Source organism: Solanum lycopersicum, chromosome 7 (assembly GCF_036512215.1).
Source record: "Solanum lycopersicum chromosome 7, SLM_r2.1".
In the NCBI taxonomy this organism is placed as follows: domain Eukaryota; kingdom Viridiplantae; phylum Streptophyta; class Magnoliopsida; order Solanales; family Solanaceae; genus Solanum; species Solanum lycopersicum.
This window is the reverse complement of record NC_090806.1, coordinates 8,652,593-8,680,029: the sequence shown is the minus strand read 5'-3', so window position 1 is coordinate 8,680,029 and position 27,437 is coordinate 8,652,593. Positions and strand designations below refer to the sequence as shown.

The 27,437-nt window shown below is 33.9% G+C and overlaps 1 protein-coding gene across 3 annotated transcripts; it reads right to left on the bottom strand.

Moving 5' to 3' along the window:
- Positions 1-170: 170 nt before the first annotated feature.
- LOC101256102 (L-arabinokinase-like) lies at positions 171-22,694 on the bottom strand. Of its 3 annotated transcripts, none has more exons than XM_004242837.5 (29): positions 21,919-22,694; positions 17,440-17,547; positions 16,762-16,830; positions 16,561-16,644; positions 14,771-14,847; positions 13,729-13,795; positions 12,759-12,816; positions 12,481-12,548; positions 12,343-12,405; positions 11,917-11,970; positions 11,709-11,811; positions 11,513-11,622; positions 11,301-11,420; positions 10,585-10,641; positions 9,182-9,354; positions 8,901-9,063; positions 8,273-8,356; positions 5,849-5,968; positions 4,754-4,884; positions 4,593-4,674; positions 2,682-2,769; positions 2,236-2,279; positions 2,044-2,139; positions 1,881-1,957; positions 1,306-1,521; positions 1,056-1,221; positions 867-938; positions 559-762; positions 171-467 (listed from the first exon to the last, which is right to left on the bottom strand). In XM_004242837.5, exons 1-29 carry the CDS (start codon positions 22,000-22,002, stop codon positions 348-350), a joined length of 2,958 nt encoding a protein of 985 aa, XP_004242885.1. In that variant the 5' UTR covers positions 22,003-22,694; the 3' UTR covers positions 171-347. The 3 variants fall into 3 exon arrangements, with proteins under 3 accessions (XP_004242885.1, XP_010323378.1, XP_019070358.1); XM_010325076.4 differs by having other exon boundaries at positions 14,771-14,840; positions 21,919-22,419; XM_019214813.3 differs by having other exon boundaries at positions 17,440-17,562; positions 21,919-22,147.
- Between the last annotated feature and the right edge of the window lie 4,743 nt (positions 22,695-27,437).

Here is a 27,437-nt window from a genome sequence, read left to right as displayed (position 1 = left end):
TATAGTTGTTCAAAATGTTCTCTGGTTTTCCTTCAATCTTTTAATGGAAAATCTCTAAAGTAAATTTCAGTAGCTGAACTGAGACTTTAGTTTCACTTAATTTGATCCTTTGGCTCTTTCTTATGTTATCCTTAAAGAAGCTGAATAGACTAATCAAAAGGTTAAAGAGAAACTAGAAAAGAGGCAAAAAGCCATACTTGATCAAATTATAATAAGATTGAGTTGTTGCATAAACATACTTTATGATCAATGTCTAAGCAAATATTAATGAAAATTCATTGATACATTGAGCTCAATGCTTTGTGTCACGCAAACGTTTCCACTGCTAGGACTCCTACACTTTGCCTTCAAGTCTGTCTACTCTTTAGAAGGCGTATTTGGAGGTGACCAAATTTTGCAGCTCCAGGTGAAGAACCTTCAAACACATATGGTGAGAATCCAGTGGCAGTTTTGTATCTTTGCTGAATCTGCAGATAGAAACGCGACAGTTAGAAGATCTTGCTACTTAAACAGAAAAGACATGAATGGCGTAACTACACAAACACAAACTGTATCTACCTCAACAAGTTGTTGGTTGCTTCTTAAACAGTTCCTCCCGATAACACAAACAGTTCCACCAGAACCTCCACCTGTTATCTTTGCCCCAAATAAAGTCCCACCTTCAGATTCTGATGATTTAGAGTGCTGCATTTCTTGTACCAAGTTAACCAGCCTATCTGTCCCATTTGACGCAAGACCACAAGCACTGTAGCTGAGATGGCACTGCAGTATGAGAAGCACTTGGTCAGAAACCTTTAAAGGGTAGAGAGAAATCATAAAAGAATCTGCTCTTGAACAAAAACAAAGACATGAATCAAATCATGTACCTGATACATTAACTCTCCAAGAGCAGATAGTTGATAATTGGAAGGTGTAGCTGATAATAATACTTTGAAAGCCTGATAGTAATTGATACACATGTCAGTCAATTGTTCGTTATGAATACGAGAGATCTTCAGGAGATAAAAACATTATTCAGACAGAAATGATTTGAAAAGAAACTTCAAATTGTGGACCTTGACTCGGAAATTTTCATAGATGGGATGCCTAGTGGGTGCTCTCACAGCATAATTGCGTTCTTTGTCAATTGTAGTTACAGAATCATCATGATCAAGATACTTCTCCACAAATTCTTGTCCAGATAAAGACTCTGGAAGTCTAGTTGCATAAGATGCCTCATATCTGAAATTATAAGATATATTACACATAGCAAGGGAAAAAAAGGAGAAAAAACGAGAGAACGACAAACTATATGGATAAACAAACCTATGAGCTGAGAGGTTGCAAAGGTAATCCAGAGAAGCCTCTGTTTCAAGCAGATTCTTTCCATCTTCATCAGCATCGTCAGGGTTGGACTTGTTGATTTGCTGAGTGGAAATGTTTGACAAGGAGGAGCACAACTCCACAGACGCAGAGGACTTTATTATTTTCTTACCCATAAATGCACCAACCCTAACAGATTTGTAGTCTGAACCACCAACACTGCAACAAACTCTCGTAAGTACTAGGAATCAGGAAAGAATGAGAACATAAGGCCAAAACATAGATCTTAATTTGGTTAAAATCAGTTGGTCCTTAGGCGGAGGAACTGAATTGGTTCTTCCTCCAGACTTGGAAAAAAAAAAGGCAAAATCATTCTTGATCAGCTCCATGAGAAATGCTCTCGAGTTAATCTTCCTTTATTTTGTTTTATTATTATTATTTTTAAGAACTTGCTTAAATAAATTTGACCAGAGCTTTCAAACATGACATGAACAGACAGTAATGTCTTACTTTAGATTAAAAACAAACTTGACGGAGATAGAGAAGGTTATGGGAAAATATCCATTGGGAAGTTTTACCTGTGTCGTATTCCAGAATCAATTCCCCAAAATCGAATGGTGGGTGGTATGTCAACAAGTCCTAGAACCTCAGCAGGCTAAAAAGAAAAAGTGAGTGCTATTCTGATCTCACGGTTGGTCCTATTAACAATGTAAACACATCGCACAAAAATTTGCTGCATACCTGACACACCATAGCAAGAAGCTTGTTGGCCTCTCCACATGCAGAGGCCATCTGATCCATCACTCCGCAAGGAGCTCCAACAATATGATTCTCCACCTATTGAAGAGAACAAAGCTTGAGCATGGAAAAGGAGGTTTTACCACAAGAAACAGAGAAAAGAATATGGAAGGACAAAAAGAGAGAAGTACGTGCCTTTTGGCAAAGCAGAGCCAGATGTCTGGGGTCAATGTTCAATCCTGCAAAATGAACAGTTGTGCAATTCAGTCTTCATTTAACATAAAAGGAAATCCAGAAACTGTTAATTGTTCCTTTCAAATCAGCCAGATCTTCCAAATTTGGGATTTTCCACATATATTTGGAACATGAACAATGAATGGACGAATTTTTCTAATCGCCTGGCCGTTCTTCAAATTTAAGCATTAGATCTAAATGAATTTCCATAAATACGAATGCAAAACAAATATGAATAGAATATGTAGGAGACAGAGATCATCAAAATCCCTAAAGTGACTACTGAAAAATCATCAAGCTATGTCATTGACATTTGTGTATTTGTGATAATGGATACTCTCGGAATTATAAGGGAAATTATTTGTTTTTTTGTAATAAAGGAGTGTATTCTGCAGATAATGTTGTACCATGAGCAGCAGCAACAGCAGTCATGCTGGCCACTTCTATAGCAGCAGAAGAAGATACACCTTTGCCCTCAGGAACACCAGAACTTACCTGTAATCAGGTCAAAATAACAAGCTTGGTGAGGTGAAACAAGCAAAAGAAGGAAAGAGGACACTGTTTTTGTACGAAAAGACCCTCTTATTAATTTATGACAGACATAAACTTAAGTGTTAAAATAAACTATGTATACAATCTTGTAAATATTACGAATATCACTAAAATAAACTACGTATACAATCTTGTAAATATTATGAATATCACTAAAGATCAATTAGAGTGGTTTATTCTCTGTAATCAAGTAACAAGGTTGATTGCCTTTCCTTTCTTAGGACATGTACGGTACTGTTTAACCCCATTAGTTGAGGGAATAATGTACAGAGTTTTCTCTCAATTCCTCGTTTCTCACATGGTATCATAGCTAGACCAATCTCGATTCTTGGTTTGCCTAATATTGGCGCTTCCGTGTTATATTACGTATGCTCCATATGTCCAGTCCTAGGTGTGTGGGGCGTTAAAATTCCCACATTGGTTGTGGGATGGGTAATTGGTCTTCATATATGGCTTTGGGCACCTCGAGAGCTAACTTTTTGAGTTGAGTTAGGTACAAGATCCTTTTTTAACAAACTACATCAGCCTAATTGTAAAGAAATGGATTATGCGCCTAACTCAACCCCAAAAGCTTGAGGGGAGGATTGCCAAGTTCATATAAGGAGACCACCCATCCCATTTTCATCTGACGGGGGACTCTTCAATACCCCATGTCACACCCACGGCACGACATCTAGTGTGAGGACAATTTAACTTGGGGGCTTAACATCGATACCCAGTAACTGAGATGAGTTTTTTTTTTTTATGAACTAAGATGTTTCATTCACAAAAGAGCATCAAGTCTATTCATAGCTATAAGGAAAGGGAAAAAACAATAATTGGGATGAGTTCTGTTCTAATACCATAGAAAATTAGGTTTTGGGCGTATCATACACCCCAAAAGTTAGCTCAAAGGGAGGATGATTGCCCAAACATTGTAAGGAGCGCAAAGTCTCGTCCTTCATCGATGTGGGATTCATTTCATTCATCACCACGTTATATTCTGCCTTTTGAGTTTCGCTTTCTTACATTCCTCTCCTCATGAGCTAATTTTTGAGGTTGAATTAGGCCTAAAATCCATTTCTTAAATGGTAGCAAATTCAGGCTCAATCCAATCTGCGCTACCAGGGTTCCAAACAATCATGGAGGGTGAAATACCCCCAGTCCTTGATTGTGCACGCAACAAACCATACAGTGGAACCCGGATAAAGAATGTTCGGATCTGGGCAAGATGGGGTGTGATGAATGAAATGAACCCCACATCGATGAAGGAAAAGAACCTAGGCTCCTTATAAGGCTTCGGAAATCCTCCTTCCTTTGAGCTGTCTTTTGGGGTGTGTGTTAACCCCAAAGCCTAATTTGACACTAACGAAATATTCAAACAGAAAAGGTAATTGCTACATCCATTTAACTTGTGAAAGAAACAGAAAATGGGCCAATTCGGAATGTCTGTCTATGCTGATACAATGATGTATCACATGTCTGTAAACTCATTATAGTAACTGTAATTTGGAAAGTTGTTGGTTTTGTACAAAAAGGTCACTCTGTTCAGATAACAGGAATTTGCTTCACATTCGGCTGTTCTTATTTTGTTTGCATATTCTGAGTGGCTTACATGGCGTAGTGAATTTCTAATTTAACTCATCAACATTTCTTCTTGGGTGGGAAGATTCTCATTGACTTTAACAATTGGTCAACCTTCTTAGGTTCATCCATAAGATAAGAGCAATTTATAGAAAATTTAAGCAGAAAAACTTGCGAAAGGTATGAACACCGGAAAGGCTTACCAGAATGCTAATGCTATCCTCAAAACGGATGCCTAATTCAGTCATCAGTACCAGAATTGTCCCAGCAACATACGCTGCCCACCTGCAGAGGATGCTTCATGGTTACAAAGTGGCGGAATCCTATTAAAAGTAAGAGAACTAATATACAAGAGTTCACTCACTTCTGGGCTGGGTCTCGGGCAAAATAATTGTATGCTTTCTCATATGTAATTGGCCGTCCATCCTCCACAAAATCAGAAAGGTCCATATCAAAAGTTGGTCCACGATTACCTAATTCTGAGCCAAGTGATACCTGGATTTGAATTCATCAAAAGTAAGCCACAAGCTCCTATGAGCAAAATAGAAAATTAGAGCTGGCAACTACGATGGTGTCAAAAGTTCCACGAATGACAATAGAGCTTAAAACACTAGCAAGTCAAAATGATTAATTTGCTAGAGTCTTTGTCTCAGATATCTACATTATTGAACAGAATAATTTTCACTTCTCAAATACGTATGTAAGGTAAAATGTCTATGTCCTATTTTACCATACCTATTTCCCTTGATACACCTTGTTGCAGTACCTGTGAGGTATGTCAGATGCATGCCAAAAATTGCAAGTAGTATAGCCTGAGTCATTGTAATAGTCCACACCCAAGCTACTTAGATCCCTATCTTAAAACATGCCATATCTGAGGAACATATAGCATTACAACACAATAATCATACCAATTGCCAACTGGTGAACAAATGTGACAACTGGTCTTACTTCTAGGCTGCAAAGAGATTGGGAGGCATTAAGCATAGGAAGTACTAATTCAATATCATGCTTGAATGAAAATTATTTCTTAATGGCCAAAATGTAAAACTACTTTCAAACTTTACACCTGAGAATAACAACTTGCTGGTTCCTGATGACAAACCTATGATTTTGCAATTATTTAACAGAAAATTGACTAGCAAGTGCACCCACAGCATTTAAAACCATCAATTTAGGAATTAGAATGGTTGTGTTCTCCTGATAATTCGATAGATCATATACAACAACATACCCAGTGTAATCCCACTAGTGGTGTCTGGGAAGGGCATTGGGAGGTAGAGAGGTTGTTTTTAATAGACCCTTGGCTCAAATAGAAGCATTTCAAAGCAGATCGGAAAAATAGAATACAACGGAGTGAAGAAGCCAAGACAAAATACTAAAGAAAACATGACAGAGCATACCAAAAATGTGATTGATCACATGCCATGAGAATATTGAAAGAATTGATAATACATACAATTTGAAGAACAGCAGTTGGTCCTTCCTTGGGCTGCCTTGCCTGAGCATGTTTCCACAATTTGTGCTTGCTTGGATGGTTTCTCTGAATTGCGACATGGCATGACTCTCTGGTAGGCATCTATAGAAGAAAATTATGACAACATACCGTAAATAGACAACAATGATTACATGATGACAATTCCTAAGAAGTACTCCCTCAGTTCCAACACATGTGTCACCGTTTAACTTTGCATGGAGTTTAAATTGAAAAAGAAACGACTTTTAAAAACTTGTGATCTAAAACAAGCCTTGGACATTTGTGTACCTATAAATCCTCTAATTAAGAAAATAGGAATCTTGGAAGTTATAATAAAATATAGAAAGACAAATTAAAAAAGAAGTGTGTCATAAATTGGGACAGAGCGAGTCCCCCCTCTATCGAGCACATTTTTATATGAGGTAAAAACACTTAATACTCAGTGGAATAGTCTAGGTGTGTGCAAGTTACAGGTGTACAAAACCCAACTGTAACTGATAAGCCAACTGCAAAATTGGCTTATTGGTATTGGGTTATCGAATAAATGGTTGGTGAACGGATAGAAATATAAATAACGGCTTATCGGTGTGGGGGTGGATTATTCAATTTCCTAATGGATAAATCGTTTAAGAATTACCATACTAACACTTTTAACTTAGGTATATTAACATCATCTAATATTTTTTCGTAACATATAATTATATATCATTAGTCCTAAGGCCATAAAGCCAAAAACTTGAAAATTTATTTACTTTTCTGTTATTAACTGTTACATTACTATTAATCTATAATTTTTGTAATATAGAAGAATTTCATAAAAATACATAATTACCCCATTGAACTTATACCTTTTCTTCAAGTAGACACCTTAAGTTTACGAGGGTCCTATCACCCACGAAACAATCCAGATCCACAATAAATACACCATTTTGACCCATTTTCACAGCAATTGTAATTTCACACTAGAAAAGCGCGTGAAAGGGTAAACTTGCAGCCCCAAACCAATGGAAAACTTACATATGGCATTGTTAAACCAAAGTGAAGACCCATGTTTCTTCTTCCCCAAATCACCATTAATGGCTGTTGAGAGCTTTTCTCAACAGCAAAAGTTGGTTCTTTACTACGCAAAGCGAATTTCTTTACTATATTCTCTATCATCAAGTTCTAGCAATCCATCTTAAGGCCTTTTATTGGAAAAATCTACTTAACGACATAATACTTGGTCAGTTTTGCACTTAATTACCTTTCAACAAAGAAATTTTAACCCATTTACATTCACATAGTTTTTCAAGAACAAAAGTATCAAAGAATCTACTCGTACAAATTCAAAATGTGAAATTCACTTATAGAACTCAAATCTAGTCTTGATGTCGAAATACCCACAAAGCTAATATAGAACTCAAATCTAGTCTTGATTTCGAAATACCCACAAAGCTAAAAAAGATTAAACTAATTTTTGGGAGAAAATTTGAAATCAAACACTAAACTAAAAAATAGCACACAAAACTTACATAAATATATATTTACAAGGATATTCAAAAAAATTATCTTTTGAAGTGAAGTAAAGCCAAAGAATTGGGAAAAGAAATTGAAAAGGATGAACATGATTCTTTCTTAAAAATATTTATGGGTTAAAATGTGAGTGGGTCAGGGTTTTACCCGACCCGCTATTAAACAAGTAAGAAAAATAAAAAAACATTATTTTATTTGGGGGGTGAAACACACACACATATTATGAGAGTGCGAATATTGCAAAATATTATGTATTTAAAATTGTTGGAAATAGTTGAATGGGGTAATAGGATCCCCACAAACTTTAGATGTCTACTTCAAAAAAGGGTACAAGTTTGATGGGGTAATTATGTATTTCCTCTTTAACTCATCTAAAATAGGGAAAAAGAAGTTATCTTTTAAGGTGCGTTCATGGAGGAAAAAAAGGTAAAGGTTGGCCGATACACCGTTAGACAACCGCCCGACAAGTGCTAATCCGTAATAGAACCAACTGATATTTTATAGGTTGGCTAGCGGATTATTAAATTTGAAATCCAATATCCGTTGGGCCAAACAGCTAATTGAAATTATCTGCCCAATTCATATGATAAGCGGCCCCAGTGCAAGTGGCCTGACACCAACGTGGCATCGTTATTGAAAAAGAAGAGGTAAACACACACTTTACAAGTGAGTCAGAAGACTCTAGCTCTGGTGAACATCACTTGTAAATATGACCACCTTAAGCAAGAAAATATAACAGAACTCACTGGTGAGGAGTAGGTGAAGACATTCAAGTATACAAGGGTAGAGTTTGAACTTTTATACGAGGTGACAAATGCATTCAACAAGTCACAACATAAGACTAGCATGAAAAGCATAAATAAGGAAAATATAAAAAGGAAAAAGGAACTTTACTTGTAGTACTAAACTACCAGAATAGTCAGCAATTCCTCCCATTACGTCCAATCTTCCGGGTGCTCTTGAAACAAATATTTCTTCCTGCACGACAAGAACAAAGAGAAATCTAGAATCTAGGCTCTCAATTTGAAATATCATTGGTGATACAGACCCCTAAAAGATAAACATTGATATCCCATATTCAAGGTTCTAACTGATCAGGGCTATAAGCTGCACACATTTCCTTAAAGACAAGCCTGAACCTGGAAAGTTTGCAAGCCTTCTAGAGTTTGTTTACGCGTTTACAAAAGTACATTTATGAGCTAAATATCCTGCAATGATAATCCTAAGAATTCCAAGATACCTATCAAAATTTCCATGTCAATTTTTCACTGGAAGACACTAAAATTAGCAAGAAAGACTCTGGCAAATAAGCCTGAATCAATAACAGAAGTAATGAACCCCTACATTCATATTGATGCACACTTGAAAACTTTCCCCATATCTTGTTGATTTAATTCAAAATGTTGATCCTGTGAAGATTTCCTTCTAATGATTCTTATATTATTACCACATTATAAACTGGACAGCTCATAAAAATCTGAAAAATCTATGCAAGAATATATTTACAGTGAATGAGACATACCTCCCAATTGAACATTGCAGAAGCAGCCAGATGGTCGCGTGTTTGGAGCTTGTTATTATTTTGAGGACGACCTGAGGACTCCATTTCAGCCAAGCTCTTCAAGAAACCAAGTGTGTCCGGGAGCCCTTGATGATCTCCATGAAGAATCGTAAAGTAATCACTTCTGCAAAGTAATGTAGATGAACATTTGATAAGAAATATGCGTAGAAGTTTCTTTAGGAAACATATTAGACCAATTAACTTGACATAAAAGACAAATAAATAGGAGTTAAAAAATTTACTGTCTCGTAAGACTGCCAATATCGAGAACTTCCTTATTTGCCAATTGAGTGCGTGACCTAAGTTCATTTTGCGCAAGTGAATACCATTCAGGAATAGCAATATCTTTCCCAGTAATTCTTTGAAGCTGATAGCCAAGGACGATAGCATCTCGCAGCCTACGCGCTCCACTAAGCTGCAACGAAGGCAATAATTGCAAATTATCAGAAGGGCAAAAGATATTGTAATATGCAGTTTTGGTGGAATATTCTGGTTCTATCCACTGAAGGGATCTAATGTCAGCCCCCGCGATTTATCATCCAGTTCACTATATCTTTCCACACGTACTATGTTTGCTAATTTATCACATGATAGAGAGCTGATCTTACTTAGTAAAATTAACATAATTCTTTGAACTTCAATAACATATTAAGCAAAACCGCAGAGGTTCATATATGCCGGAACTAGCCCAACATCATCTTTTTGATATAATAAAACCAAAAAAAACCCTGCTAGGAGCCAAACAGTGGCCCTTTTTCACCATTGCTATGTTTATGACTCGAACCCCTGTTGATTGTGTTAAATAAATAGCGTGATGTTAGGAGACTTTTTTTTTTCATTTTCCTAGCATGTTTTTACAAATACAATATTTCCTTTCATAGTAATTGATTATCTTTTCTTAACTAGATAGGATTCACTTGTATAAATAGAACTCAGAATCATATTAACATGAAAGACCAAAACAAATAAATTAATTGGGAATCCATCAAAGAGAAAGTTACTGGTGACCACCTTGAGTTTGCTTCATCTACCATCAGAAAAAACGGCTAGCAGGTGTGTTTACAAATAGGCCTCAAAAGGACTTTTCACACTTGGGTTTGCAAATTGGGCATGTGCGACATCTTTGCTCCAACTTGAGGGGAGTGTTGATTGTGTTAATTAATTAAGAGAGTTATTTTAGGATACTTTATATTTCCTAATCCTTGCATAATTATCAAAATAAAATATATATTCTTATTGTAATTGATTATCTTTCCTTAATTAGTTAAGAATCACTTGTATAAATACTCCTCATGGATGTCAGGACACATTGAAATACAAAAAAGCCTTTTCCTCTATCTCCAATTCAACAAACAGCAATCTAATAATTGGAGGTGGATGTCATTATCACTAGGTTATTCCTTTTTTGTCAACAAATGTCCAACATCAATTCTGTTGACACTGAAGAATGTGAGATCTTGAATTTCAGAAGCAATTCCTTAAGTTAAAGCATGATCAGCAGACACGAAAATTCATTTATAGGGGGGAAGGTAAAACTTCTGCTCGCTACTGTGGTTCAAATAAAAAATGATATCATTATTGGCAAACAAACACTGAGCATATCTTATAACTAATACAAAGGAACCCAAATTTTGGAGAATCATACCCCATGTGAACTGTGATGTTTTCCGGTAGCTGTATCTTGAAGTATTCTAGAAGCCACCTGAAGATCCATACAGAAATAGATGAAGACGGATGAAATAAAACATAACATTATTACTTAATACCTTCTTAGATTTGAACAACTCCATTGGGAAAAAGGAAACTTTAGTGGATAAAAATAGATACTCTACAATCAAAACAGTATGCTATTTGAATATCAGTCGAATTCAATAATCTCTGTGTAAGCAATTCATCCCACTGCAACTTCTAGGAGACAATGCAAAAGACTATAACTATCAAACTATTTGCTCTTTACGAGCTTCTGAGACTTCAAAGAGGAGGTTCACAAGCATTTTCTTGCTAGTTGCTTGCCGTGCTACGTTTGAGCCTAATGATTATCAATCATTAGCATGTTATGGCTTCTGAGCTCCATGTATGCAATTAAACAAAACTGTTATCAATTCTTCTTTAAGTTCATAGGTAAACAGTAGTTGCTTTAGTGACTATATCCATTGGTGAAAGAGTAGGTGGATACTAGATTCTTGTAATTAAGTTTGTCTTTATGAATCCAACATTTATTGAAAGCTTGCTTTTGGTTGTCCATAAAATGAGTTATTCAAGTTGTTTTTTGTCAATGTTCACTAACTATAGTCCAAAAGAGTTGTTTACTTAGGGTACCCTGTGTATTGAGAATAAACATAAAAGAGACAGCAAAGATACCTCTCCACCATTGACTCCTCCATCATAGCATGGTTTCAGTGTAATAGCACGTTCAATATAAGGAGCCCAGCATCCATTGAGCAAATCCCTCCGGATCATCTCTACACCAGCTTGGTAATGCTGCATTGTATACCCACACATGTGCTTTATAATTGTATTTTGAGTAAATCAACGGTATATATCAATTACAAACAATAGCCAATGCCAAGTACCTCAATCATATTTCTCAGAAATGGTTCCTCATTAAAGTAATCTCTGCGTACAAAGATAAGTGGCACCTTGTATGCCAAGGCTTCACTTGTTGTGCCATACCCAATTTTACCTGAAAGAAAGTACATGATTGATATGCAACGTAGTCATACACTAAGGATTATATTTTCAATCTTACAGAGCTTTAGTATTCCCTACCAAGCAAGACGTCTGAAGCTGCAATAGCATCAGGAGTGTAAAAGTCTTTCGGAAGTTTTATGAAGTTGGAAGGGATCTCCTGATCTTCAGAAGCGCCACAGACCTTTACCAGCAACACAGACCATATTTTTGCATGAAGGTCTAGTAGATTTCAAAAGCAACTACAATGAGCAAAGCAGAAATTTAACAGAGGATTACAATAACTAACCAAGCATATCCATCCTTCAGGCAGATATTCCTTTTTCAGCTTCCATCCAGCAGGCTGCATGTGAAATAGTATATAACACTTGTTATCAAGTGCATAAGAAATGTGATGCTTGGTCTACTAAAGTACCTTTGATATTTACTGAACCTCCAGGTACGTTTTCTTTGATAGAAACAGCTTATAATCCAATCACTTTATTCCCACAATATCTAGGAAGATTAACTAAACTACACCACCACTGCCTGTTCATGAAATGACAGCAAAACCCAATGCATGAACTATAACTCAACGTCTCAAAACCTATCTTCACAAGTATTCACCAGTAGAAAAATAAAGCTTGAGTTGATAGGTTGAGAAATTTGAGAAGACTAGTCTCTGGCAAGAAATATATCAAACACATTTAGTAATACCTTAAAATGAGACATTTACCTGTCCACCAAAATTATAAATGAGCACTTTCTGGCTGTCTAGTATTCCAAGTTCTTCCCGAACCTGTATCATAAGAAAATATTAATCACATGAAAAATTAGGCACATGTCAAGAAGGTGAGTTGGGATTGTCAGTCACCTTTTCCCGAGTTTTGTGCAACCTTCTCACAACAAGGGGAACATCAATTACATCCCTGAAAGCAGGCACTGCAAGGAATATTGGTTTTAACAAACAAGCAAAATAGAACTATGAGAAATAGGAAAAGTAACAAAAATTAATATACTAAGAACAGTACATCTATGCAAATGTAGTACATGAATGTTCAATATTGACTCCAGAACCAAAGAAAAACTGAAATGGGAGAAACCAGGTAAAATCAATCTGCATAAAATAGTTGAGAAATGGAAATTACATACTTGGGCAGTATCCTGGTAGACGAATTACAAACTCACAGTGAGAATAATCCTCCGCTATCTAGATTAACATCATTCATCGGTCCCATTGATGTTGGATTTTCCCATGGAGGTCAGATGAAAGCAAGGATTAGAAGCATCACATAAGAATATGTACTACTATGAAAATAACCCTTGTAATGTACACGGATAAACAGAAAATGGTCGCTTTCTTTTAAGCAGGATATTAGGGCAGGGGGGATTCAAGAGTGTAGAAAAAGATACTTAAATAGATTGTTCTACAAGTGTTTAAATATGATAAACTCAAAGTGAGTACCGTTCTATAGGATAAAATGTTTGGGGCATAGCAACAAATCCTATACAAGTCCTTAATTAAATTCCATCATTTACCAGGTGCAGTCCATAGAAGTTCAAAAATTCTTTGTAAAGTTTAATATGTACTCTCTCCATCCAAATAAATATCACTGTCTTCCCCTTTTGGGTTCACCATTCCACAAACAGCATTCTCTATAACCTTCACAAATCTTAATTCAGATCTATTTCTCCGTTATTAGATGCCTAAAACATGGCATACCATGGATCTAAAGACAACGCGAATATCAACAACAATTTGAAATGAGCAAAGAGGTGGAATATATTCATTTGATTGTTCGAATTAGTAGAATATGACTCTGATGTCACATGTCAGAGAGGCAATGTGAGAATGAGAAATAACAAATTAGAATTTCTGAAGCCCAAATAAACAGTTTTGAATCACAACATTAAGACATTACTGTGCTAGTACTAAATGCATGATATTTTAGCTGAATAAATACATAGTGCCTTCAATATCCTACCCAACAGTTTGATCGTTTTGTGGAAGTTCTCTTTCAGAGTATTTGGGTGGAAATGAGAAGGAAAAACCTGCCTAGTGGAATATATAACTTCTACATATCTTTTGTGTGGAATATATCTATTGAATATTAGTAATCACCTGCCATATTATTGAACGATTGTGATATCCAGCAGACATGACATAATCAGCATAGATGAAATCCCAACTGCCAAAGTATCAAACAATGAAGAGAGATAAATTAACTGCTTCCTATCTGTTTATATGGTGGTAATTTTGCATTTCAAACAAAAAAGAATATGATGATGTCATGCATCCTGGACATAAAAAGAAATTCTAAAGGACGATGAGCCACTATTCCTTTCTTTCACCTTTCCAGACAACAGCCACATAAAATACATACAGTGTAAGTGGTACTCTAATTTCCAAAAGTAATTATGAATGAGCTCATATATCACGGAAAGTTCCTAGTGTTGATTACTTAACTACTGAAAATTTGCACAACCCATTATGAAGTCACCTAACATGTTAATCCAAAGATGTAACGGAAGAGTTAAAAAGACAAGAACAGGTGAACAACGAACTGGTCATGAAAATGAAGGTAACCACCTCAAGAACTTGTTAATTCGGTGACATTAAATTAATCATCCAGCGAAAAAGATGATAATGTGATAAGTAATCTTAATATAGTAAGTTCTTCAAGACACTCTAGTAGAGGCACATCCAGTCATTAATGTTTCAATCCAACATTGATTGCAAAGGCAACATGCCAGTGCCCCTGTTCTCTCTCTGAGTTATACATGCTAAGTAGCTGAGATATAGACATTAAGGTCATGCTGTACATGGACACACAGGAGGACGAGAATTCTAAAATTCTAGCAGATATGAGCACGGACTTGACAATATTTTACGAATACAAGCTTTTATGAAACCTCAATCAAAAACAAGGCAAAAATTGAAAGAAATATTCATAATTTCAAAAGAAATACATCACTGTTACTTAAAAGCCTAAATTCCACCTTCCTCGACTTGACATCGCTTAACTTCAATGCAGTCTACTGATTAAAAAGTTCGTAAGAAAATACGTTGGAGGTTACGACAAAAACTGCCCTACTCATGTAACACAACAATAAGCAAGGATATCCACACAATCCCAGCATCCATCAACATCACGAGTGTTTACCTGAAGTTTGTGCAGCAAACTGCACGAATTCCAGCATCCGCAGCTGCTCGGCATGCAACAGGAACTACATCTGAAATCTACTAATGAAAATTAAGAATTTTATGCACTTTACATCAGAAATAAACTCAAGGACAAAGATTAATGTTAGTTGAATTATAGTTGGCAGGAACTTATAGCCTTATTAACTGGCCAACACACAAAGGGAGTGCAGTTCTTTTTTTAATTAAGAAGCATAAGCCCTGTAAAAGGATTTTGGACTCATGTTGACAGAGTATGAAAACAGCATATATCAACAGCTAGGCAGACCTTATATACAACAAAAACAGCAACAACTAAGCCTCAGGCCCAAGCAAGTTGGGATGGCTTATGTGAATCCTCACTAATCATGTTTCTTCATTTATACTCATCTCAGGTCAACATTATATCAAAAACAACAAAGTAAAAAGTACTAGAAGTTCTACATACTTTTTACTGGTAATATCTGATAGAACTAATAAACTCTTAGAAAGCATAGGAACATAAACGTACTTACATGACAAACATATTCCTACTAGTTGCTATCTCATATATAGATATTTATCTTCTGTTTTGCTCTATCTTTCGCTAGGTCTGCATGGAGATTGTAGCTCTTTTTTTTTCTTTGAGAAAGGTAACCGTTTGTATATTCTATATAAACTCAACACCATAACTGGTGCTGCATTTAGAACTTTACATCATCAAAAAAGCAAACCAAAGGGAAAAACCTCCTATCAGATCTGTAATCTTTACACTTAACCAATTAAATCTACTACATCTACTTCTCCTCCCCCCCCCCCCCCCCACAAACACACACAATAAGAGATTGTAGGTCTTTTGAGACAATTTCCTTCTATGTACTTTTATGTCTACCGTGTTCACTTTTAACACCTTCACTCACCATGGTTTCACATCTATAAACAGGTGTATAAAGCAAAAATGTAATGCTTTTGAGTCCTCATGTTATTTTATAAAGCAGCCAACAAAATGAATTGCTCGTGCAAGACGCCATCTCGTTGGAGTATGTATGCTACATAATGCAACAAAAAGTAGGCTGCACATGTTGGTTACACTTCACAAGTTCCTATTCTGAGGTATATCCACTAAGATAAAATCACATTAAGGTTTCTAAGACATTTTACATCTTTTGATAGATAAAAGAGAGCTTGACAATTCACCAACTACATTTAGTAACACTAAAGATCCCACTTTATAAGACTTCCCCTCTAATCAGAATCTGGACTCTTCCGGTTATGCAAGTTCAGGCCCTACTTAGGTGCTGCTTTTTCTCATTAATGGTTTTTCTGTGATTTACAATTCTGTTTACATTTTACAGTTTAAACAGAGATATTCCTTTCAAATATCATCTATCTTTCAGATTAATGAAAAACAGAGATACTATTTGATAAAGAGTGACTTCCATTTTGAATTAACAAAAATTCTTTTTCATTATCTAAAATCTATTACTTTTCAAGGTGAAGAAGTAATATTGAATATTAGTAATGATTTTTTTTTATCATGTTCCAGTGTAGGCATTTATCAGATTTTCAATCAATTCATTTTAGTCAGACGTCTAAAGTCGTGTTGCTCCCTTCAGCAAACTTCACCAGAATGAAGTGCCAAATGTTCAATCTTCAAAGCACTGTAACACCAAGTAGTACATCTGGATATAGGTGAAATAGAGTCTAACTAGCTTGTACTAATAATGCATTGATGAATGGGTTTCAAACTAGCAGTACAAAATAAAAGCAGATGCCTTGTAAGGATCACATTACCACTAAGTCAGCCTTGACAGATTTCAACCATTCAACTTCTGTGGCCAAGATCGAATCCCTGGGTAGTACAGCTGTCTGGTTATACTGGATAAATAATTAGAACAAGTAGCACTTTTAATCAAAATGCCTGATATGAATAGAAATCAGATAAGTAACTGCTTCCCTAGAACCTATTGTCTCATCATAGACCTAGTGGCCCACCTTTTCCAGTGAAGCAAGAGGGTCAACTGTCAAAGCATCTGCTTGAACAGCTCCACAGTCCAATAGAACCTGGAACAGTAAAATCTCATCCTTGGAAAAATAAGGTACATACCAATATGCTTTGGTCGGTGGTCGGAATGCTAGTGCCACAGACTTCTAAATTAGAGAAAAATGTTTTAAGTATATTCTTCCTTTGCCAGTGGACACTGAAAACAATCCACTAACAGAAGATAACATGTTACCAATTCTAAAAAAAAACAAAAAAAACTTGACCTATTTTGCTAAATAACAATACATCAATTTTCCGTTATTTCTCTAGAAAAATGTAAAAGCAGAGATCATGAAGCTTAAACTTATTCATCCTTTCACATAATGTAATTGGAAAGGAAAAATTTGTTCAGCAGATCAACAGGAGTAAAACACCAATAGAAGTCCCTTTTTAGCTCTGCTCTCTGTTGATTAGTTCAAAATCAGACAGAAAAGGATGAAATCTTGCACAACATTTCTTTAAAGGATGAAAATCATGCATTATTATGGGGATAAATAAAGTTGATTTCATTGAGAACAAGCATTTGTAATCCCTGATTTGTAAAAAACAAAAGCATCCAACTGCTGTGTACACTAATCAGTTACCTTAACCTGACTAACCTTATGGATGACTTATCAAGAAAGACAAACCTTACGGATAAAAAGCCGAGGTGACTGTGTCTCAATAGTATAAACATAGTCAGGAGCACCCGTAACCACATGAACTTCGTGTCCTGCTTGAATTAGATTACGGACAACCTTGCATTTCAAAATCTAAAATTAGGGAATATTGGTAAGATATATGAGTAAATTAATGATCATTGTGGGCAAACTTGAGAGTTCCACAAAATAAATCTAAATGTGTGGTGTAACAAAACAAATAAAATAGAAGAACGGGCCATTCCTGGTGTACCTTATCACAATGTGCAGGATACTAAACAAGTAAACTTAGTCACTGTTAATTAACTGAATCCGTAAGTAAAAGAGAAAGAGACTTCTCCGGAAGCTGAGAGTTGACTAGCATGCAGAATATGAAGAAAAAGACCCATTCAATCATGACATAAACTTTCTTCAGTGGCTTTGTTTGCAGAATCAGTTCTACCAGAGTGAAATAAAATGGTTAATCTGTTTAGTAGTTCTTAGTAATGCTCCTCGAGAAGATCTAACTTCATGCGGCAGATGAACTAAGCAGTTCACAGTAAAACCAGGTAGTAGTACTCAGCAATGCTTCTCAAAAACATCTAACTGCATGGGACAGGTATACCATCAGCAAAAATGGATACATTCCGTAATGATCTGTTTTAGTGTTGCATTGTTCAACTTTGGCACTAAGGCAGTGCTATACTACTCCCTCCATCCCAATTTATGTGGCACCTTTCGGATTTCGAAATTCAAACAAATCTTTCTTTGATGACTGTTTTTACATATATCAGTTAAATATCTTGAATTACTAATTATTGTGTCTTATAGTCCTTTTACGTACTTTTCAAATATGTAAATTTTATATCAAAGAACTTAAAGATTCCATGCCCAAATTCAGCCATAATTAAATTGTTTAACTCTAGAAATCCAAACTGTGCCACATAAATTGCGATAGAGGGAGCAGACAATATGGAAGGATTAGGGCGAACTAGCCAAAACAAGAGGCCCCTGAAAAACTTATGATTAAGGGAAAAGAGCCTACAATGGAGATATAGAAGGATCGACGCTGAACCCTTCAAGGAAAAATTCTTCAATACGAAAAATGTCAGAAGGAACAGTTAAAAAGGAGGCACACAAAAACAGTCCTATAAGATTGGACTAGAGGTGGCATAGTCACAATGTGGGACAAGAGGTAATAGCAGAGTAGGCATGTGCTCTGTCACTTGCAGCTTTACAGGGAAGTTCCAAGATTTCAATTGGCAAATCACAAGAGTTTATGCTCCAAATGATGGAGAGAAGAGGGAAGAAACTTGGTGGGAGATTGGAGCAGCCAGAGGATTACTCTCGGGACCTTGGGTCCTTTGTGAGACTTCAACACAGTTAGATACCCTTCAGAGATGAAAAACTACAGCAGAATCAACAAATGAATGACAGACAAACAGACATTTCATACTTCATTGAAGACATGGAATTGGTGGACATTGAGTTATCCGGGAGAAAGTACACATGGAAAAAAGGGGACAACCATACAACAACAAGCAGATAGGATAGAATCCTATTTTCTGAAGAATGGAAAACAAATTTCAGAAACATTAGGCAAAAAAACCTACATAGAGTGACCTCAGACCTCTCTCCTATTATGCTAGAATATGGAGAATGGGCCCACAGGGTCATACATAAAAGTTTGAAAGCAGGTGGTGACCACAGAGGGGTTCAACAAGAAAGTCAAAAGGTGGTGGGAGTCTTTCAGATGCTCAGGAAACCAGATTTTGTGTTGGTGGTAAAACCTTAAAGCACTAAAAGGGAAACTGAAGGAGTGAATTAAGATTGCTCAAGGGAACTTGGGGGCTCAGAAGCAGAATGTCTTGGACAATTAGCATAACTAGAACACATCCAGGAGCATAGAACTCCAGAGACAGAAGAAATAACAACCGGATAAGCTCTCATCATGGAGTTTGAAGACATAGCTAAAAGGGAGGAAATTGCTTGGAAACAAAGGTCCAGGGCTACATGGTTAAAGAAGGGGGATAGGAACACTGGGTTCTTCCGCGGAATTGTCAATGCACACAGAAGAATGAACACAATCTCAAAGCTGAAAGTGAGAGGAGAAATTTTGAGTAATCATGGGGAGGTACAAGAGGAGTTACCTTTTATGAAAATCTTTATTCAGAAGCAGAAGACTGGAGACTGCACTTAAAAATGAGGAATCGCCCTATGATTGGATCAAAGGAGAACAACATGCTAATGGCACCAATAGAGGAATAGGAGATTCTGCAGAGTGTCAAATCATGTGCAGGTGACAAAGCACCAGGTCCAGATGGATTCTCTATGGCTTTTTTCAGTCAATGTTGGGACTCTATCAAACCTGAACTGATGGCTGCAATTCAGAATTTCTACAGAATCTATGAAAGAAGCATCAATGCTACATTTGTAGCATTAATTATTAAAAAAGTGGAGCTAACTGACTTCAGACCTATAAGCCTGAGTATACAAGATTACAGCCAAGCTTTTGGCAAAAAGACTGAAAAAGGTGATCCACAACCTAGTGGATAGACAACAAATGGCCTTCCTAACAGGAAGCCATACTATGGATGCAGTATTCATAGCAAATAAGTGTGTGGAGTCCAGACAAAGAAGCAAACAACCTAGAATTCTATGCGAACTTGGTATCCAGAAGGCTTATGATCACTTGAGATGGGATTTTTTGATACTGACGATGCAAAGGATGGGCTTTAGATCAAAGTGGATAAGATGGGCGAAATACTGCACTAGCACAGTAAAATTCTCAGTCCTAACAAATAGGACCCCTAGTGAACTTCCTAAGTTGCGGGGACTCTTCACTTTTGATACCGCACACGTGTAGGATTCTCCAAAAATAGACTACTTTTGGAGAATCTGAGACACGCATCCGTGACATTTTTGAATAAGAATCTGAACAACACAGGATTTTTCTCCTCCCAAAGGAGACTAAGACAAGGTGATTCATTATTATTTGTCCTCCACACCTTCCCATGACCTTAGATAGGAAGGTGAAGAGGACACGTATAAGGGTAGAAGGTTAGTAGGTAGTTTAGTATTGGTTTGCTTAGGGTGGTAGGTGGTTGATTGTACAAGTTGTAGTATTATTTTTGGTATTTATAATTTTTAGTGTTGTTTTCAATAATCTATCCTAGTATGTTGGTTATTGTGTTTCAATTTGTTGCACTATTTTGTTGTTATTTTTGCTCTCTTCGAGTAGACTTTGCATGGTTTCCTTGTTACCCGCTATAATTTCTTCATTGTCTCCTTCTTTGTACCTGAATTTGTTGTACTTGTGCCGAGGATCTTTCAAGCAATATGTAATTTTACCGAGTGTCTCATAGATTCAACTTAATATTATGCTCTTGCAAGGCTTATGCTTTGGGTAACTCTACCGTTAGTTGCACGGACTCTTCACTTTTGGCGAATCCGACACGCACAATTGGCATTTTTGAAGAGTCTGAGTAACATAGGACTCTCTGCCTACCAAGACTTAGGCAAATAAGATAAATTAACCTAGTTTGGCCTCTACTATGATTCATCTTGGTTCCCAACACTGTTACTTCCACTCAACGAAAGACAGGCCACACCTATGGATAAGAATAATATTTTAAAATTGAATATGAACTGAATTTGGCATCTATGTTTAGCTTTTGTGTATTCTGATGCAACCACTTGTTCAAGTTTAGGTTTTGCATTACCAGATATGTGTTCTTAGTAAATGATTCTTGAGCTCCATATATGACTAGGTACCCTTCGAGCTTCCTTTGTGTTTTGGATTCTTAACAAGTACCACACCAATCACATTTCATGATGTCTCAAATAATTTTATGGACATCTCTGCTCCAGAACAGTATTGTAAATGTTATAAATTCTGTTAAAGATACAGTCTCAATGGAAGTTTAACAAGTAGATGGCCTGTTAAAGTTCTTTTATCAGGCCATATACTTGTACCAAGATTCCCTGGTGATAAAGGAAGGGACTTTGTCTTCAACTAATTCAAAAACATCATCCAACTTTCCATACATAATCAAATTTTATAGTACCTTCTAGTAAATGTGGTCTTAAAATGAATTCAATTACATTACGCTAATAAGCGCCCCAAAGCATGCATGTTTATTCATATTTTCCCAATAATATCTCTCAAAGTTCAGAAATCATAACTCACTACATAGACAGCATTGGATCAATCAATTTGAACTCACTATGGCCATTGCTCTATTTTATTTTATTTTTATTTCTTTTTCAAAAATGAGGAATAGCACCCTCACCACAACAAGGTGAAAGTTCAGGTAGCGCCAGCAATCTGAGCTAAGTATATTTTCCCACCATTACTCAACGGATAACGAACAAACACCCAATTCCCAAAAATACATATACTCACATTACAAGAAAAAAAAAAGAACAAAATTTTCAATTGCACTTCAAAACTATTACCAAAGGATAACATGACAAATTGACCAAAAGTACCTCAATAACACGGGTGGCATGACCAAATCCATGACCAGTAACATAATAAGCAAAGACAAGTGACTTCTTCTCCGATCCCACCATTCTTGAACAATCCCTTCTTCTTCTTCTTTTTTCTCCTTCAACAATTTCCACTCACAAAAACTTCAAAAAATCACCAAAAAAGTAATCTTTTTTCTAATACATGAAACCCCAAATGAATTTGCAATTGGGTCAATTCAATGCAAACTCAAAAACCCATAAAAATTCTTGAAAAATAAAACTAAATCCACTCACAAAAACTTCAAAAAAATCACCAAAAAAGTAATCTTTTTTCTCATATATGAGACCCAAAATGAACTTGCAATTCAATGCAAACTCAAAAACCCAGAAAAACTCTTGAAAAATAAAACTAGATTCCACTCACAAAAACTTCAAAAAGTCACCAAAAAAGTAATCTTTTTTTTTATAATTTGTGAGACCCCAAATGAATTTGCATTGGCTCAATTCAATGCAAACTCAAAAACCCAGAAAAAAATCTTGAAAAACAAAACCAGATCCAACAAGATTGATGAAGAAAATGTATATCTGATCTAATTTACTTATATATATATATATATATATATATATATATATATACTACAGTATATAAAACAGAATGCTGATGTATGTATAGATAGATAAAATCCAAATACAATATTTAATGTGAGTTAAACAGAAAGGAGAAATGATAAACAGAAATGCATCGATAACAGTGAAGGCGGGAGAGTGTGGGATTCTCTCAATTTGTTTGTTATAATTGCTTTTTTCCATGTCTTTAATTAATTTATTTTTTCTTCAAATTTTTTTAAGTCAAGCTACATTTTAATTTATTTTTTTTTCATAATTTTAACTTAAATTATGAACTTATAATTTTAATCTTTTCCTAAAGTGTCTAGTAGGAGTAGCGTATAGCAAAATGTTATGAATTAATTAGGGGATGAATATGAAAGATAAAAAAATATAGGTATAATTTTGTGAATTAGTTAAGTTTGTTCTTAGTTAATATAACGTCAAAATATATTTCTGTCAATTGACTTATTTTAAATGAAATTTCTCCAATCAAACAAAAATATTTAATTTTTTTATGGTAGTATCTCATCATCGTCTCCGTTTCTCCATTTTCTTTTCTTTTTTTTTATAGAGACTTTGTCATTATGTAGCTACCAGATCCGATTTCATTAGACACCATAATAGGTTGATGAGTTTTGAAGAATTCAAAACTTAAGTACTATGTGTTGAAATAGATTTAAGTTAAATTTTAGATATTAGATTTTTTTAGCTAGTTAGCTAATTGTATTGATTATTGTGACAATAGATTTTAAATATTACTAGGAATTAAAAATATAAAACTAAAGCTTTTTGTAGTAAATTTTAATTAATTTTAGTCGAAGTGCAAAGAAGAAAATGAATGAGAATATTGTATAATAGTGTATAAACATTTCTAATAATTGGTGTAATATTTATATCTTGAATGTATATTATCGTGTGTCTAGATTTTTAAATATTGTTGTAGAAGTATTTGAAAGCATAATATTATTGAATATTGAAGGTATATTATATATGATTTTTTTTAATAAATAAAATAATGAGCAATGCGACTGAAAACTTAATAATTTAATTACGAAAAATCAAACTCAAGAGTTAAGACCAGCCCAATTCGTTTAAAATTGGATAAATTATTAACCCACTCATTTATTAGCTCAGTTTATTAAAAATTATATTAATATATAATATGAATTGACCCGTAAAAAAATCTTGTTAAAATAAAAAAACATTTAAAAAAAACTCTTTTTCCAATTTGATATATCTATATCTATATAATAGGAGAGGCTATAGCGCATGCATATTAGCACCAAGAAAAAAAAAGAGTATTTTAAAAAATTAAAAATAATAAAATTATATTTTTTTAAAAAAACAAACAAAAGGCACGTGTTACTATCTAAAATTTTAGTTTATTAAAGAAGCTTTTATAATTAATAAATAATCTAGAAAATCTAAAAAATAGGATGATGTAGTGTTATTTCCACAATCTCCTTATCTATAGCATAATTATAATAATAATAATAATAATAATAATAATTTATATCTATATAATAGGATAGGTGAATGTGTGTCAGTACCAAAAAAAATAGTATTTTAAAAAATTAAAAATAATAAAAATATATTTAAAAAATAAACAAAAGGCACGTGTTACTATCTAAAAATTTTAGTTTATTAAAGAATCTATATCTATATAATTGGAGAGGTAATAGGACATGCGTGTCATCACCAGAAAAAAATAATATTTCAAAAATAATAAAATTATATTCAAATAAACAAACGAAAGGCGGGTGGGTGTTACTATCTAAAAGTTTTAGTTTATTAAAGAAGTTTTTATAATTAATAAATAATTTAGAAATAATTCTAAAAAATGAGATGATGTAGTGTTCTTTCCACACTCTCCTTATTTATAGCAAAATAATATTTAGAATAATAATAATAATAATAATCTATATCTATATAATAGGAGAGGTGATAGCGTATGCATGTCAGCAACCAGAAAAAAATAGTATTCTAAAAAATTTAAAATAATAAAATTGTATTTTTAAAAACAAACAAAATGCACGTGTTACTATCTAAAAGCTTTAGTTTATTAAAGAATCTATATCTATATAATAGGAGAGGTGATAGCGCATGCGTGTCAGCACCAGGAAAAAATAGTATTTTAAAAAATTAAAAATAATAAAATTGTATTTAAAAATAAACAAACAAAAGACACGTGTTATTATCTAAAAAGGGAAACTTTCACATGTAGCCACTTGAAAATAATTAATTAATCTTTATAGCTATAATTTGATAATTACAATTTGTAGCTACATGTTATTTGGGGGAGAGAGGCGAGCGAGACTGGGAGAGAGAGGAGAGAGGGGAGGAAAAGAGTGGAGAAAGATGAATTGTATATATATATATTGGTTAGACAATTGCGTATTATACTCTCTCTGTCCGGTATTGTTTGTCATGGTTTCTATTTTTAGAGTCAAACTATAAAAACTTTTACTAACATTTTAAGATGTATTTTTTCATCATATTAATATGCAAAAAATTGTAATTTATAGTACTTTTCATATAGTTTTAGAATATCTGATTTTTTTGTTCAAAATATCCAATTAATGTGATCTAGTTTATCTTTGAAAATTAGTCAAATTGACTGTCGATAAGCGCAACATGACAATCATTTCCGGACGGAGGTAATACATATGTAATTGTATATATGGCAAGAGAGACTGGAAGAGGGATGAGAGAGGCGAACGATACTGGGAGAGAGAGGAGAGAAGCCAGCGAGATCAAGAGAGGCGAGCGAGAGAGGACAGAGAGTAGGAGAGGGGTGAATTGTATATGTATATAATTGTATATTATACATATACATTTAAATAAATGGCAAGCGAGATTGGGAGAGGGAAGAGAAAGGCGAGCGAGATTGGGAGAGCGAAGAGAGAGGCGCGTGAGATTGAGAGAGGGAGGAGAGAGGCGAGAGAGAGTGAGAGAGGGAGGAGAGACGCGAGCAAGAGAGTGGGAGAGAGTTGAATTGTATATGTATATAGGCTAAAAAATTGTATATTATACATATTTATTTATATATCCTGACGAATTATACATATACAAACATGACTAATTATACATACTCGAAGTCAGCCCACATAATTAATGTATAATGTTAGTCGCAAGTGATAATTATAGCAAACTATAGATATAATGAGTAATTAAATAGTATAAATTTACTTATCCACATAATTTTCCCCTAAAAATTTTAGTTTATTAAAAAAGTTTTTACAATTAATACATAATCTAGAAATAATTCTAAAAAATAGGATGATATAGTGTTCTTATCTTTCCACAACCTCCTTATTTATAGCAAAATAATAATCATAATAATAATGATAATAATAATCATAATCATCATCATCATGATCATCATCATCATCATCATAATAATAATAATAATAATAATAATAATAATAATAATGGCACCAGCTACTATCTAAATACTTTAGTTTATTAAAGAAGTTTTTACAATTAATAAATAATCTAGAAATAAGTATAAAAAATAGGATGATGTAATGCTCTTATCTTTCCACGAACTCCTTATTTATAGCAAAATAATAATAATAATAATAATAATAATAATAATAAATTTATATATAAAAGGAGAAGAAAAAATGACACATCTTAATGCCACAAAAATTTTAGAATTTTAAGTAATTTTAATTTTAAATAATTAATAATTAATAATTAAATAAATAAATATAGACATAGATAAATAATTAGAATTAGAATGACAACAATACAAATTTTTATAATTATAAAAACAACTAACTAATTAATTAGACTCCAATTAATTCTACGATAGTTAAATACACAATAATAAACTATTATTTTAAAAAAAATTTAAAGATAACTGTTTTTAATTTGGATTCAAAGGAATCAGTTTCCATGAAAACTGTTTTAAATTTTTCTTTTTTGAAATACAATTTAATAATAATAATAATAATAATAATATAAGAATAACAATAATATATTTTCTATTATTTATTTATTTATATAATAGGACAAGTAAAAATTGTCACATGTCATCACTACAAAAAAAATTCAATAATTTTAAAATTCAAAAATTTAAAAATCTGTATCTAAAATCAACCAAAAAAAAAAAGGCGTAACAAACTAAATAATTCCATGTTTTTTGTTCATAAAACAAAAATTGGTTACTGTTTTTCAAAACTTAAATTTTTTACAGTTAGTTGAAACAACAGAATTTCATATATATATATTTACTGTCCTTTTTTTTTTCTTTTTTTTTGGTTGAAACAAATAAATATGCTCTCTGCAATTTCTCAGTTCATGGCTATGTTTCAATTTGCATTTTCTTTGGGTGTTGTTTGAATTTTTTTAAAATTTTTTTATGATTAGTTAATGAAGAGAAGATCTTTTGGCTTAGAAGTATGTTATATATTATCAACGTGCTTATTTAATTTTGAAAAGAAATATGTTTAGCTTTTGTTGTATTATTGTTATTTTAATGCCTTTATTTTTCAAAATTTTAAAATATCTCCTTTTCAAATTTATTTTTAAAAATAGTAGTTATCCAAATTCGTGTACAAACGTGCAAGTTTTTCAAAATAGAATAATAATTTGATTTCGTTTATTCTTATTTTATGATTCTCTATTTAATAAAAATAGTTTTTACTTTACAACTTTAAATTAGAGAGCCAGCTACAGCACATCACATATGCTATTATTAATTTTCATTATACAATGAAAATTGTTAGCTGTTACAAAAATATGTGATCTCTTTAAAGAATGTATGCTTTTACCCAAATTATTGTCTCAACCCATCCAAATTTAATCTAATAAATTCAATTTGAATTGACCAAAATTCTATCTCAATTTGGAAGATTTCCCTTTTATCTAAAATCTAGTATTTCTTTTTAAGGTTCAAGTAGAAGTGAATATTAGTAATGACA

Coding starts and splice junctions, on each gene's coding strand:
- LOC101256102 (XM_019214813.3), bottom strand. CDS start 22,002: ATGGTGGGATCGGAGAAGAAGTCACTTGTCTTTGCTTATTATGTTACT. Junction 9,355..10,584: donor AACATCACAGTTCACATGGG/GTATGATTCTCC, acceptor CCTTCGTTGCAG/CTTAGTGGAGCGCGTAGGCT. Junction 8,357..8,900: donor CTGCAATGTTCAATTGGGAG/GTATGTCTCATT, acceptor CTTGTCGTGCAG/GAAGAAATATTTGTTTCAAG.